The sequence below is a fragment of the Gobius niger genome, assembly GCF_951799975.1.
Source record: "Gobius niger genome assembly, chromosome: 11".
Classification (NCBI taxonomy): domain Eukaryota; kingdom Metazoa; phylum Chordata; class Actinopteri; order Gobiiformes; family Gobiidae; genus Gobius; species Gobius niger.
The window spans coordinates 22,727,407-22,742,569 of NC_136862.1; the positions used below are offsets into that span (position 1 = coordinate 22,727,407).

At 42.1% G+C, this 15,163-nt stretch overlaps 2 protein-coding genes across 3 annotated transcripts in view; one reads left to right on the plus strand and one right to left on the minus strand.

Annotated features, from left to right (window-relative positions):
• fgf13b (fibroblast growth factor 13b) overlaps positions 1 to 15,163 on the minus strand; it is a 47,087-nt gene that overhangs the window by 20,491 nt on the left and 11,433 nt on the right. The window contains exons 1-2 of one of the 2 annotated variants that reach the window (XM_079565762.1): positions 4,148 to 4,864; positions 3,383 to 3,493 (exon numbers count right to left, since the gene is read on the minus strand). In XM_079565762.1, coding sequence (XP_079421888.1) covers positions 3,383 to 3,493; positions 4,148 to 4,349 — 313 coding nt within the window. In that variant the 5' untranslated portion in view covers positions 4,350 to 4,864. Of the gene's footprint in view, positions 1 to 3,382; positions 3,494 to 4,147; positions 4,865 to 15,163 lie in introns of those variants that run through there. The other variant, XM_079565763.1, reaches the window with a different exon arrangement.
• f9b (coagulation factor IXb) overlaps positions 7,150 to 15,163 on the plus strand; it is a 33,481-nt gene continuing 25,467 nt past the window's right edge. The window contains exon 1 of the mRNA XM_079565753.1: positions 7,150 to 7,226. The gene's annotated coding sequence lies outside the window, so the exon portion shown is untranslated. The remainder of the gene's footprint in view (positions 7,227 to 15,163) is intronic.

Genomic DNA, 15,163 nt, shown 5'->3' on the forward strand with positions numbered 1-15,163 from the left:
TAGTACATTTGTGAAGCAATGCACTGCAGTATGTGGACTTTTAGACGATACTTAAAACATATTTTAGAAAGCCTGAAAACTTTCTACTCAAGGTTCAGTTTACAGTAAGACAAGAATAGACTGAAACTGTAATATTCGCCTTCACATTGACAATACAAAGATATATCACCCAATCTGACTAGGACAAAAGAATTGGGGTAAATATCAGCCAGTCAAAATGCAATTTCCATCTTGCACTCTTGATTTGTCGTAATAACACCTTGCAATTAGTTCATGGTTGTATATTTTGTTCATCTAAAGTAAAGCTATAAACAAATCAAAGGAAAGTTGAACATAAACCTTTAAGTACATCGCAATATGGTTAAGGTTAAAGGGACTATAAGGAGTTTAAAAATGTTAAAATAAAGTATGTTCCTCCCCCTGCATGTTCCAGCAATGTCCTAAGGTACAAAATGAGCTCAGACCTATTCATCACAACTGCCTCTAAAATCCTGCACTGTCACTCAGAAAAGTGTTAATTCGGGTCCGAAGTGCTAAATATAGAACCTGCAGTTACGCGTAAGACCTGAGGTGTCAGAAGTGAGTATAAAAATTACCAACTTGCATCTAGTCCCTTTAAGTTATACTTTATGAATCTCCGTAGGGTAATTCGTTCTCTGCATTTGACCCATCCTTATTGTCGCTGGGGCAACATGTAGAAGCAATGAGCAGCCAGTGTAGGCCGGGGACCCATCTCCAGATGTGGAGCCGGGCTAATACATTTGTTAAGTGACATCAAACACAATAATAAACTACTTCCGGGTCCAAAACGTTGAGTTCCATAGATAAACACAGCAAAAAACAAAACTTCATCTGAATCTTCTGCAGAAACAACAACAGATAAAAGACCACTTTTTTTTTTACACCAAATTAGAATAATATAGATATATTTATTTGTATTTAAAATAAGTCTTCATTGTGTATGAAAAGAAAAAGGAAGAAGTCAGAAATGTCTTACTAATGACAATTCAGAGTAAATGTAATATTTCTGTGTGACCAGGCCTTGTAGTCGGCTCTATAGCAGTTCAAATCAGCTAAATCCCATCATAGTGAATCGGGCTGAAGCTCCGTTGGACCTGGAAGCGGAGCGATGACATCATCACTTAACGTATTGTACATGTTTTTAGTGGTCGGGGAAACCGGAATACCCAGAGGAAACTCAGACACGGGGGAGAAAACGCAATCTCCACACAGAAAGGCCCCATCCAGGATTGAACCCACGACCTTCTAGCTGTGAGGCACAAGCGCTAACCGCCAATCAATGCTAAGAAATGGTTGACTTCGAGTGGCAAAACACATGTTTAGCCTGGAGTGAACAACACAAACCATCACTGAGGGTTGAATGTGTGCGGAAGAAATAGCTACTACAGTACTTCTCTCTAATATATATATATATTCTCTTGACATTATAAACACAGACAGGAATACAATAGTTTTCCAAAAGGTGACAAAGCATGGTTATGATGGTGATGCATGAATGCCTTCCTTCCAGCTAGCTTATCTTGCAATTGTACAAAATGTTTACAAAGATTCCCAGTTTTTTTGCTTCTGTATGCGAGAGGCTTTGAGTTCCCCTTGTCGCTTTCTCCCTCAAACAAAAAAAACCTGGTCTTGAAATTACGTTCAGGATTCAAATCGAATCAACCCGGACTCGCTTTTGAGCCTTCGACACATCGCTCCGTTCATCGGATCTGAAAGCAACATGCTCCGAGGCCCACGTAATGCAAACCAAATACAATTATCTCCAAAAACAAAATCGCTCTTTTATTCTCTCGCCTGCGTGAATTATGTTTCCGCTGTGATTTACAGGCATTAAAGGTTTTTTCGCCTGCGAGATTAAATGGCACACGGGCCAATCTCCTGAAACGCTGCTTGGCGCCGCTTTGAAGGAAAACTTTAATGGAAATTTATGCCGTCTGTTTGTGCAAGATTGTTTGAATGCCAGAATAGAGTGGCTCGCGTTTAGCGCAGCCTCGCCGAAAGAAAGCGCTGATTTAAAATGCACTTGGGTTAAACATGTGATCTTTTTAATTGGCTTTTCAAAGGAATCGATCTGACAGCACACTTCTCTGCTTCACTTTGTCTTTGAGGCCAAATTCTTAGTGAGTAACATGACTTTGTGCTCTACTTAAACATGTGCTGCTTATTCTACATCACGAGTCTCTAAAATGTTTCCCCTGTGAGCAATTTATTATTATTTTTTTACAAACATAACAGCTGCTTTGAGGAAACCTGAGTAACTGGGACTCACTGTGGGCAGAGCACACCCTGAACCTGTGGCGTTTCTTGGTGGGCAGATGCACTTTTGGGCCAACAAAATATGAATTCAAAATAAAAAATAATAATAGGAAGACACTATTTGATGATTAATCCCCATTCAAAAAGGTTGAGTCTAATGTAGCAGCTTTCACAACACATGAGTGAAAGAGTGGAAAGAAAAAGAAAGGCATTAGCAACCCACGTGTCTAAAAACGGAATAAATAACATCGTACGTTATAAATTGTTTGTATACCGAGGTCTGCTGACTGTGTTATGCATGTGGCAGCGCTGTGTGGAAAGAAAATGTGACCGTTTGAACTTGGGCTGCCCGGTCTGACGAGGAGCAACCCGGAGAGTTAAAATCTACATTTTCGAGCGCTTGTGTTGGCTCCAGAGATCAAACAAAATGAGCATTGACTTTGTTCAACCCTAAACAAAAAAACATACATTTGACTCATCAAAGTGCTCTGATTAAGACTGCCACAGCTTTGTGCAGATACTGACAAAGACTTCCCCTTGAGATTGCATTAATTGTACAAGCCCTACTGAACAGCTAGCCAAGATATTTCAACATGCAAAAAGCTTCTAGTTTACATACTGTATCTAAATTGTGTTCAATGTTTTCAAAATTCATATTCATAAAAAGCACAGCATAAAGAGAAAATGCATCTGACTAAAAAACTGATGAGTTGTTTGGCCAAGACAGTCATCAAATTTCCCTCAGCAAGCATCAAGCTTATGTAGAAATGTAGTGAGCCTTTGGGGAGACACTTGGAAACGGCTGAAGAGCTGGGAGCTCCTGCGCTACAGGTTGGACACCCCTTTCCTATAATCTACACATTTACTTGATAGCAGTTTTTGCTCAATACTACTGATAATGTGGATTGAAAAATGGCTGCAGTCTCAGATTCTTCTTTCTTTCATAGACATATTTTCCAGATTTGTTGTGTTTTGCCAACTTTCGGAAACAACACATGAAACTTAACTAAAATTCTGAAAATACACTGATTACTCACAGCACATGGAGGGAAAAAAAAAGATATTTTGCATGCCTTGTAAGTAGATCCGGATAGACATAGCCTACCGTATGTGCTGTCTTCGTCCTTTGTGCCATCAATAGTGCCATCCGGTTGCATTTGCAGCTGGAAGCCCTGACGACTGGAGAGCTTGGTCACTATCCCCTTCAGCTGGGGCTCTGGAGAGAAGAATAGAGAGGGGTCAGCTACAGACACTGGGTTATCAATGAAAGGGGACAAGTGTTATGCAAGAATACAATGCCGTCTTTCACATGGCCAAAAGCAGCATTGAGCCTAAACATGTTTAATGTGCTTCAAACACAAGCTGTAAAATGTGAACTTCACCATGGCTGCTGTCCCAGATCTGCACTCCTCTGTGGGACAGAGTGAGACCATGCAGTGGGATGTGTCAGGGGCGATGGAGAAGAGTGAGATGGAGAGACACATGAGCAGCTGCACTTGATGGATTCATGGACACACAGTGGAGACACGGTGGAGACACTGTGGACACACAGTGGAGACGCAGTGGACACACTGTGGAGACTGTGGACACACAGTGGACACACAGTGGACACACAGTGGACACACGTTGGAGACACGGTGGAGACACGGCGGAGACACAGTGGACACACAGTGGACACACAGTGGACACACAGTGGAGACAGTGGAGACGCATTGGACACGCAGAGTAGATAGTGGAGACACAGCGGAGACAGTGGAGACACAGTAGACAGTGCAGGTGATGGTGGTGTTGAGTCTCGGCAGATGGATGAGCAGTGAAGAGGATGTGGTGCTGATGCTGAGATGGTCCTATAGCTCCATGAGCCTCAGACCTGGAGGTCGCTTCCTCTTCCGTTTTTTCCTCGAGCCGAATAGTTTGACCCTCGAGAACACATTGAGTTTACTGGGCTTTTCGTTGGCGCCTTTGCTGTTGCTGGGGCTGCCGCTGCCGCGGCACTGGTTCTGCTTCTCACGCTCCCGCGCTTGCCGCTTCTGGCGGATGAGCGAGCTGGCGATGGCCGCTGCCCGGGACATGCTGCCGCTGGACCGTGCGGGCTACGATGGGAACAGAGGAGTGCGGGGCGGGGGTCTACGCCGCCCACGGCTCAGTTCGCATCAGATACCAGTCGCTGCAGTCTCTGTCTCCTCCATTGGTGCGTCCGGTTCATGAAAGTCCTCAAACAAATCCACTATGGTCCCCCACAGGGGTCCAGGAGCTGACCCCCTCTCTCGAGCCTGTCCCGTGAGAGCGCGTGAGGGAGACACGCTGAACCAGTCCGGGTTCAAGGTGCGAATCAACAGCTTACAGCGCACACTACACCGTGCCCTCTCCGTGTTCTGCCACTGCAGCGGTCTCTGTTCCCTCTGTCAGTCCCGGGCCGCTTCTCGACACTGTCCGTGACACCAATGCAGCAACGACACAGAGCGGGGCGTTTGTCAATGGAAAGGCGCGGGGCTATTTGAGCGACCGCGAGCGGCAGAGCATGGTGCATCTGTGCCGTTCATAAAACTGCTGCAGCGCTCCTGCCCGCCCCGGAGATGAAGAGGAGGGGGTGTACGTGGAGAAGAGGCACGAGGGAGGGGGCACCTGTAGCCCGCAGCCCACGTGGCATGATATTTACATGTCTCCGGCTGATGGGAGATACGGGGCGAGGGGGGGGACATGTGAATGAACTGGATGTGAACGTGCATGCACGTGTACATGTGCGTGTCATGACTCATGTGCACGCGTACGTGTGTGTGTGTGGTGAGGGCTAATGGAAAGGCATGGTGGGAGAAAATGAGATATTGAGTGTTTGTACGCAGGACTCGGTCACGTTATAGGAACATAAATCTGAGAGCCGTCACACAGAACAGCCCTCGGTCCCGGGAGATAAATCACTGGGGTGAAGAGGTTAGGCGTCTGCAGCGAGAGGACCCGTACTCCATACAATACGTCACATAAAGCCGGGACAGCCCGCAGTGATGGGGCCCATATAAGCGCACGAATTGGCCGATAATAGTCTTTTGATTGACACGAGCCCATTCGCATAATTCACTGTGGGGCTGAGACACGATTTCCAATCAGGAAAACACGACTGAAAATGACACCTCAATAGGCTACAGTCAGAATAAACAAGGCAGATCTTCCTGATATAGAAGCAGTGGGTCAGCGACTGCGAAACAGCCTGTTTTCCGCTCAAAGAAGCAAAACCGTTGTTTGTTTGCTGTTTGTTTGCTGTATGCTCTGGGCACTGTGCTGTTTTTGTAGACGAGATAACAGTCACTTCTCCTCCGTTTAGTCGCTGTTAGTCCATTGATCGAGCAGAGACACCTGAAGGCAGCAGGTTCACGAGACACAAGGTACATCGAATTACATTTGAAAACAACAACTTTTATTAGATCTACCAAAGAGCAGCTTTCAACTGAAAAGTCACAGAAGCCACCTTTAATTGTTTGATTTAACCTCAGGCAATTCATAACAAGGTTTGTCAGACTCAAAGGGGGTTACCTTTAATACTCAGGACATTTTAGAACTTGCTTTTCTGTCAAGTGGACTTAAATGCTCTGTCCTAAAGATATGCACTAATGGTTCAACAAACATAACTGACACCTCAGTCCATAAGTGAAAAGAAGGCAATGAGAGTATAGACCTCCACATTAGTATCCACAGTGCAATACTGATACAGTATATACTTTCAAATGCAAGATTGGGAATCTTCTAATCTTGGCTTAAATGCCTCAGACATAAATCTGTACTGACTTTTGTGGCTGAAGTCAATATAACAAGCAGTTCCAGCACAGCCACAGATAGATCATTTGTCATTTATTTATTTATCCATTCATTATTCATTAATTTGTCCATTATATACCGTTGTGGAAAGTGCAATGTGGCCGCACAGTTTTGGAGCATATGCAATGGTGATTTTTCCCACAAGTGTTGGATTTGCAGAGATCAAAACTACAGGATCAACAGGTTTGGTCATAAAACCCAAAAGACAACAAGACGCCCTAAATACAACTGTGCAATACTATATATGTACAGCTCTATGAAAAGCCACTGGGAGGAAAGTGTGGCCTGTTTCAAAGTCCTAGCATGTCCATTTGGATATCTTCTCACTGAATCTTTAATGCCTTCAATATACTATACATGGGAACAAGTTGTGCTGCTGTTTGTGTTAAGATCAAGGAAGCTTCTGGCAAACGGCCAACCCTTGCAAACGCAACGAGGCGAGGAGAGAGAGAGGAGACAGATAGGGCAATGTTGGGAGGAGACAAAATTGAAGATGCATGAAGTGTTTAATGAAAGGTATATTTAGGTCACGACAGATGGGAACTTTTCAGTGTAAGAGCGAGAGGAGGGTGAAAGGAGGAGCCTTTATTCTGGTGCATCAGCTGCTGCTGCTGTTTCCAAACCTGCATCCGACAAGCTGTGGGATTCCTAAACCTTTGCATTATAGCAGCAAGAGGCAAACCGCTAAGACATAGGAAGGAGGAGAGGAAGTAAATCCGCGCTTCCACCCGTGTCTTTTGACCACAGGCGTCCCCCACAGGAGAAAGGATGCACAGCTGTGAACGGGAGATACACAATGCACAGAGCTTCATGGCAACTGCAAGTGTTTTCTTTTCTTTCTTCCTTTTTTTTTCATTCGATACGTCGCTGCTTGAAAGGGAAGCGAGACAAGGAAGCAGAGCAGTGGGCCGTCTAACTTCACGTGGCGCTGCGTACGAGAGGATAATAAAAAAACATAAAGTAAAATCAATGATGAGCAGGAGGATGCGGTAAATTACACAAGTGAGAAAGAGGAGTGAGAGAGGGAGAGACGGGAGGGGTGGGGGGGGTTGGACAGGAGCAAGCAAGATGTGGTCAGTGAAGTGGCACCTCTGACCTTTGACTGCATGTGCTGAAGTTACCACAACAGCCCTGATGAGGTAAGACTTCAGCATGTGAGGGGGGGTGCAGGGAGAGCGGTTTAACATGTCATAACTAATTACCCAAAGAATCACATCATTATTTCTCTTTGGCTAAATCTGAAATGCAGCATATTTATACATGCAATCCTGAAGGACAAAATATTGAATTGTACAGTTAGCATCAGTACCACTGTGTGATTGGTGGAGAGATGCGTAGCCCCAGTGCAGGGCAGCTATAGTAGAAAGTGACTGAATAATGCAATGTAAAGTGCCTTGAGTCCAATCAAGACGCTATAAATACAATTATTTATTATTCACAATATTCATGAATAAGATGGGGATTCAATTTTATTTTCTGATTGTATTAACCATAAAGATGCAAATATCATATTTACATGCAAACTAGAAACACAGAACTTAGACTAGACTCATGACTGGCTCCATGTCATCATATTACACTGCTGACTCCAGTGTTGCCCGTCTCATGTCAAAGTTTTGGAATTAGAAATTGGTCAGACTTTGCACAAAAACGCCATTTCTTTACTCTTGCCAACAAACAATACAACAAATCTAAATATCTGGACACATTTTGAGTGAATTTGAGTGTAAGTAAATAAATGGGAGCAGGGAAAAATATGATAAATACTTTGCCCTTTGAGCTAATCTGTATGCAGTAAATTTACTGCACATGTGATGTAAATGTATGTGTGATGTATTACACACCTGTATGCTATTGCTTAAAATAAACAATCGATCAATGTTTCACCAAATAAAACATCAAACCATTTCTAATCTTGAGTGAATTCACTCTAAAATATTTCTCTCTGAACTTGCAGCCAGAGTTCAAACGCTGTAACCTCAAACACACTCATATATTTTCTCAAGGTTATCCTCCTGTTCCTGTGTGCTCTTAAACTCACTGGAGCAAAAAGAGCTGATACATCAATACTGAAGTGTGCAGAGCTCCCCGCTCACGGCGGGACGCCACCAACATGCACCAGAGAAGATTAACCCAGCAACTTCAATCTAATACTCAACAGACGAGTTCATGATATGATGCTTTAATGTCACTGTTCAGACACTTTAGAGTGAAGTTCAAATACAAATAAAACATAAAAATCCTTTTAATCAAATATTTAGTCCAATTAAACAATTAACCATGAAACAGACACAAAAATATTTTATTTGAATAATAAATATGCAGCAAAAATCGAATATAATCTAATTTAGGATACAATTGTTTTCTGCAACGGCCTCCATTTCCATGTTCTACCCATAACTGGCAATAGGCAGCAACCTCCCTCTCTCTCGGTACAGCTGCATTTTATGCCTTTTTCTGCACACTGCATTTGTGGCTTCTGTGTTCCACATTGTTTTACTGGATACTTTTGTACGTCTTTGCCATGTTTTTGCGGAGTTCGATGGATTTTTTTTTACTGCAGAGAGTCCTACAAATGTCTTCACTGAAGAGGCACCAAGAGCCCCCTTACAAGTGCATCACAGTGAAGGCGTCACAAGAGGAGCTACAGGAAACAAAAAGGGACAAACGAGGAGGCATCCGGGCAAGACAATCCTAAGCCACACATGCCTTCTATTGTTCTGGCAAATGGACGTTCACTGGAGAATAAAACAGATTAACTGCTAGCTCTTCCCAGAAGGTGGGGAAAGACTTTTGTGGGGCGAAGGGGGCTGCAGGAGGAAGAGGAAGGAGGTGGGGCTGATCAGTGCAGGACACCATGCTCTGAAACAGGGACAAACCCAGGAGGCGGTGCACAGTTTCAGGGGAGCAGAGGAGACTGAAGACAGCCAGCAGGTTTCTCTACCTCCAAAAACAGGATGGTGACTTCTCACAGTTATATATTTCGCCGAATGTGTAACCCTATTGTCTGAGCGGCAGTTGTACTAAGTGTGCAGTAACATTATGATGCAAAGAATGGAGTGTACTATCTAAGCACACTCTGTATGCAATTATTTGTGTATAGTGTGCTCTACTTCGTTCATTTGAGTAAGTTGGAAGTAACAGAGTTGGAGTTCAGCTGTCAACCACAAATTACATGGACACAGCAATGATATCACGGGATAAACCGCAATGATGTCATCCTCTCTGATCTACTCTCAAACGTTTCACCAAATCAAAGTGAAGTTACATCAGCAGCGTCTTTTCCTCCTGTTGTTCCTATTCTCCACATCGTTCTTGTGTCTGAAAACCCTTCATCAATACGCCATCGATTTAACCTGGCACACGCTGTACATAAACCAGGCCGAGTAGTCAGTGGTGAAAAATTCTTTCTAATCAGTCTTGTACTCTGTTGGAAAGCCTGAACTCGAATGACATTGACATTTCGATCGAATACCATAAAAGATGCCAGTGTTGATAAAACATGTAAAAAGGTGTCAATATCAAAAGGTCAAGATGACAGTTTGCTACAGGCTTAAAGCAGTGCGTTTTTTGGTTTTCCTGTTTCTGCCTGTGTTTGGTAATGTTGCTATTAACTGCATCACTTCTCCTGGCAGCAACAACCTGGGACCTTACATAAGACGAAACACCAGCACTACTATTGTTATTCCTCTTTCCAAAGCTCCCTTGGTCACGTATCAAACCTAAAGTGAAAAAAAACAACAACTCTTTAATGTAACCTGGACGGCGGACGCATAAACATTTGAATGCACGCAGTCAGGCGAACGCATAGATTTAGAAGTAGGTCTTCATCTTTCATTCATGATTTCTGCAGAGGGGCTTGACAGCAGCAGCCACAAACCAATGTTAACGCATATAGGCAGCGTGGCGAACAGACGGGAGCGCCGTATAGATGAAGGGAACCCAAAACCGTGGCGCCCTAAAAATCACAGCGCGAACACGTTTAGATGTTGCAGAAAATGGCTCGGTCAATACGGGGATCAATGCAAGGTCAAGCAAGAAACAGACAAGGGGGGGCAGTCTCTTTAGCACCGTCACAAGGCGTTTAACAGGACGCTTTGGGCTATGTTTATTCCTGGGTTTATAAATGGAACATTGAGTTGGAATTGATCGAAAAGGTGACATGAGGTAAAGGAGGACATGGGGGTTTGAAATGCCCCCTTCAGACATAGCAAAGCACTGCAAGCTTAATACATTACAAGGTAAAAGCCACAGTAAAATATGCACTCAATAAATGTTGCATGTGCATCAGTGTTTCTGCCGCTTCTTAGTGGTATTGGCAAAGACTTATGAGAGATAATCCCCCCCAAAAAACGGCTTCTTCAGAATTAGCAAAACCAGCATTGCATCACCCAACTCTACACAACGTACAAATGTTTTACCCCGTTCCCATCTGAGCGAAGGGAATGAGAAGAGCCAAAGAACCTTCTTTATTCACGTGTGGGCTGTGAACGGTTTCAGCACCAAGGACAGCTCCCACAAGGATCTATTTAAAATGAGCGAAACAAAGTAAAAACACTTTTGTGATAATGGAGGAGGAGTAATGACAAATTGTGTTTCAGGTGCCAGTGTTAATTAACTATTTCACTTTTTTCTTTTTTTCTTTTTTGTTAACATTTTCAGGACATCTTATTCCTGTACAGGCTTGAGCTTGTAAATTTGAGGTTTGTAGTTATATTTACACCTGGAATAAGTTTGATCAATTGTTTGTGGTTGTTGTTGTTCTCCTTCTTCTTGTTGTTGTTGTTGTTGGCACGAGTTAGTCTAGATTTTGTCTCATTTGTAGTTCTTGGGAAACTTTCCTTTTCTCACTGTTCTTTTAAGCATCAGCTCAAGTGAAAATGATCCGGAAAGAGTACGATACTAACAGGGCACTAATCTCCCGCTTGAATGGGCTGCGGGTCATTTGAGGTAGAATTAAGTGCGTCTGTAATTGGGTGCGCTCTGGTCGGCTCTTTCTTAGATGTTGCGAGCTCGCCCTGAGTCCGACATGGATTTGGGCCCTAACAGGATTAAAGCCAAGGCCCAGAGGAGGAGGCTGTTCATGTTCAGCCAACACAGCCATTTATTCAGCAGCCAAGCCCACATGTACTTTTAATTACAATGGCTCTGTTTGAAGTCTGCTTTATGCAAATCGATTTGGCAACATGTAGCTTTTAGGGAGGACCTTATATACAGTATATAGCATGAAGCGGACATGCTTTGGATCTATTCAGAACTAGCAGTGGAAATTTTACACAAAACAGGAAGGCGGCAGGTTCCAGACAATGGACCACCTTCAGGAGTTTTAAGAGAGAGAGGGGAAAGGACTTTATTGATCTTACAATGGAGAAATTGTAGGAAGTGCAGGAAGTGCAAATAGCATAGCTGTAACGTGTAGCATGTATATTTCTGTGGTATAATACAATTTTAATACACATAATGCCAGCAGAGAGCGGTTTGGTGAAAATCTAAGTGATTCAAATGTTGAGGGAGGCACACTGACTTTGTAGAATGTGTGAAACATGCCATGTAATAAAATAAAACATCTCCCCAAAGTAAAATGTTTATTGAGGCTTTTATTACATGAACAGGTCAAAAGCTTAAAAAAGTTGATTTGTCAAAAGAGAGGCCCTTTAACAACAAGCAACACTCACAAATGCAACATACACTTCGGGAACTTCAAAACTATGAAGTCAAAAGGCATAATGAGATCAGCTCCTAAATATTGATACACAGCACAGTGTGCATATCAAAGGGCTCAGCACCAAGGACAGCTCCCAAGAATGAGGTAAACAAAAGCCATTTGCTTTTTATTGATTCTTGGGGGGGAAACGGCTAACACAGATTTGAAGACATTGTAATCCTTAAAAGCCATTAGCAGCAATTACTGCATTTTGTCCATTAGTGACATACTGTATTTTCCTGGAATTTCAGAAAAAGGTTTTAGACCACAAATATATATCATCTGATCTTGTACTTAAGAAGCATAACAAGCCTAAATGTTATACAACAAACAGTTTGGCCCAAAGTTCTCCCTGAGCGGCACCAAAGCATTTTAACTGTTTATTTGGCATCAAAGGACTTCATTGAGCACAATACATTATTAAAACGCGTGTCGCTCAAAAGTCAAACCTGAAGTTTAACATCTCTCACATCAAATAATGTAAATGTTTTTTTTTGTTTTTTTAAGAATTAAGAATTCAGCCAGAGTGGACACAGACATTCAGCCCATTTCACCTATTTGTATGAACCGTAATCCTTTTAAACAGATCAAGATTTATAACACTAGATCATTAAACCTATCTGTTCATCACCGCAAACCCGATTCACAGAAACGTGCCCAGGTAGTTATAAACATTACATCAACATTAAATCAATAAACATGTGAACTAAGCACCATGGACCGTTCTTATCACCAGCCTGAGTAAAAGCTAAGGTTTCAGAGGTTGCGGTTGATTCTTTCATTTTTCATTCAATTCAGAAACCACTACATTCAAAGCAAATACAGAGTTTGGACATTTTAAAAGCTGTAAACGACTGAAGTGTAAGAAGCTGTGGAAAGCTGCTGGTTTCCTCGCCAGGGTGCACATAATTACACAGATATCTCAAAGTTAATACATTTAGACGGCACATATTTTTAGCAAGTTTGCCAACAAAAGAAATCTCACACTTTGATCCAAAAGCACAGGGAGGGGCACATATGCAGAAGTTCTCCTCTCGGAAAGCTGCTTTTGCTAATGCTCGATCTCGTAAGATTGAGCTTCTTTTTTTATTTCAGCAAAACTTACCCCATTTTCACTTGATTTGTCTGGGCAATCACAGTGAATACAAAATCATCAGTAACTCAATCTTACACAATCAACAATCCCCGACGAAAGCCAAACCAAAACCGACCCTTTAACTCTCCTTCTATCCAAAATGTTTCTCATCTTCCCCATCTTTTTGGTCCTACCTGAAGTGGATCTGCGCAGGGGGAAACTCATGGTGCGTTCAAGGCGCTCCCGAGCCTGTTTGCCCTCGGCCCGTTTCCTGCCCTGCGCATCCCCAGCAGCACGTTTAAAAAAAAAGAAAAAAGAAAAGGGAGGGAAAAAAAAGCGTCGAAATAACCGAACTTCAGAGTATTCTCCACGGCACGGATGCATTAGGGGCGTCAGATCATTACAGAACATTAGAGGCCATTACGCCGTTGGAAGCGATCATTAATGATTCATACGGAGGCCCCGCTGATCCGGCAACAAAGAGAGGGGGGAGAGGCAGCGCCAGCGGGACGTCCCAAATCAGAATCAGGGGCGATCGAGGAAACAAGGTGTGGATGAGCGTAAATCTGTCTTACTGTTATTCGGTGTATTTAAGGTAACACAACAAGGGAGATAATGCATAGTGCAGATTATTAATACTCGCTCCAGCTCTTACTCGCTGCTTGTGGAGGAGGCTACTTACAATAATGTATGTTCCATGGACAACACATTAATGCCCCATGTCTGAAAATAAACATAGTGCTGGGGTGTAATATGATCCTTGGAGTAAAGGCTGAAGTTTTGACGAAAGGTTAAGTCCAGTTGTTCATGTGTAGAGGCTCAGAGTGATGCAGGTTTGTGTTTAAAATCCAGTTTCCCACTTTTTCTCCTTTTTCATTTTTCTTTATATATTTGTTTGCTATCTATGTATAGCCTACATATTTGTCAAATAAAATTGTAAAAAAAACACACAAAAAAACAGAAAAGAACCATCATAAACAGTCACTGTCAATAGATTTCCCGTTCTCCAAATCTGCACTTGAGGAAAACTAAAAAATAAATGTACTGTGATTAAAGTAATGGAATCATCTGTTCTTACAACGACTGCATCATCTCCACAGTGGTTTAGACTTTTCTCTCCTGACAACACAAGACTTTTACAAAAAGTAAAACAGAAATGCTCCTTCAAAAGTATAAAAACAGAAACTCATGTAAACTTTGTGTGATTTTTCTGTAGAAACACACAAAAAAAAAAAAAAAAAATCCAGTTTCCTAAAATATATCTGAGGCCTTCATTAAAAATGCTGTCCCTGAAGTCTTGTTTTGACACAGTTTAAATGAAAGCTACTCTGCTATTTAGTAAAATCGCATAATACATTTATCAAATATTGCGTTTTGTCTTGTATCGTGCAGGACTAAAGCACAAACTCCATCATTTCTGTGCTAAGTGGCCGGTGTCTAAGCCCCTTCAAAGCAATAATCCCCTCCGCACTTGTCTATAGAGACAATCAAAACTCTATTATGGGTCCTACAAGCAGGTGGGCGGTGAACAAAGATGAGAAATACCCCCTGGATTTTTCTTGTTGAATGTCGGGAGTCCGCTCTCAGCGCTTTATGGCGATCAATTTAAAAAGCCTTAAAAAGTTTCAACCGTTACGATGCAACAGAGACAAATGATTTAATCTCATTCGCGGTGAATGAGATTAAAGTAATTGTTCATTCATGTACAAAAAGAGATCATTCAAGGGGGTTTCAGGTTTTGGATCAGTTTACTCTCTTGAAGCTTGGAGACATAGAAATACACCAAACTGACCAATTACTTATTATTTCACACAATCACACTTTCTCCATCAGTTATATACATTAGAAATTGGCACTTGTGACTTAAGGGGTCAGTTATTTAAAATGTATTTTCAAAGTTTGATATTTCATAGAATTTATTGAGCTTTATTTGCTTCAAATGAACATGAACAAGTCCCATGTTTTCAAACAAACTACAGAAACAGAATCAGAAACTACAGAAACTAAGAATAGAATTAGAATATCGTTCTAAGTTGTTTTTCTTTCTTTCTGTAATTCAACTCAAGCTGTAAAACTACAATATGTTATAGACTCATTATGTGCAAAGTGACGTATGTCAAGCTTTTACTTCGATAATTTTGATGACTATGGTTTACAGTCCATTTTCAAAATATTCTAATGTGATGAGATTTTTAATTTGGGGTTTTTACAAGCTGAGCCATAATCATCAAAATAATAACATATCTCACTTTGCATGTAATGAGTCTATATCATATATTAGCCTCACAGTTCAAGTT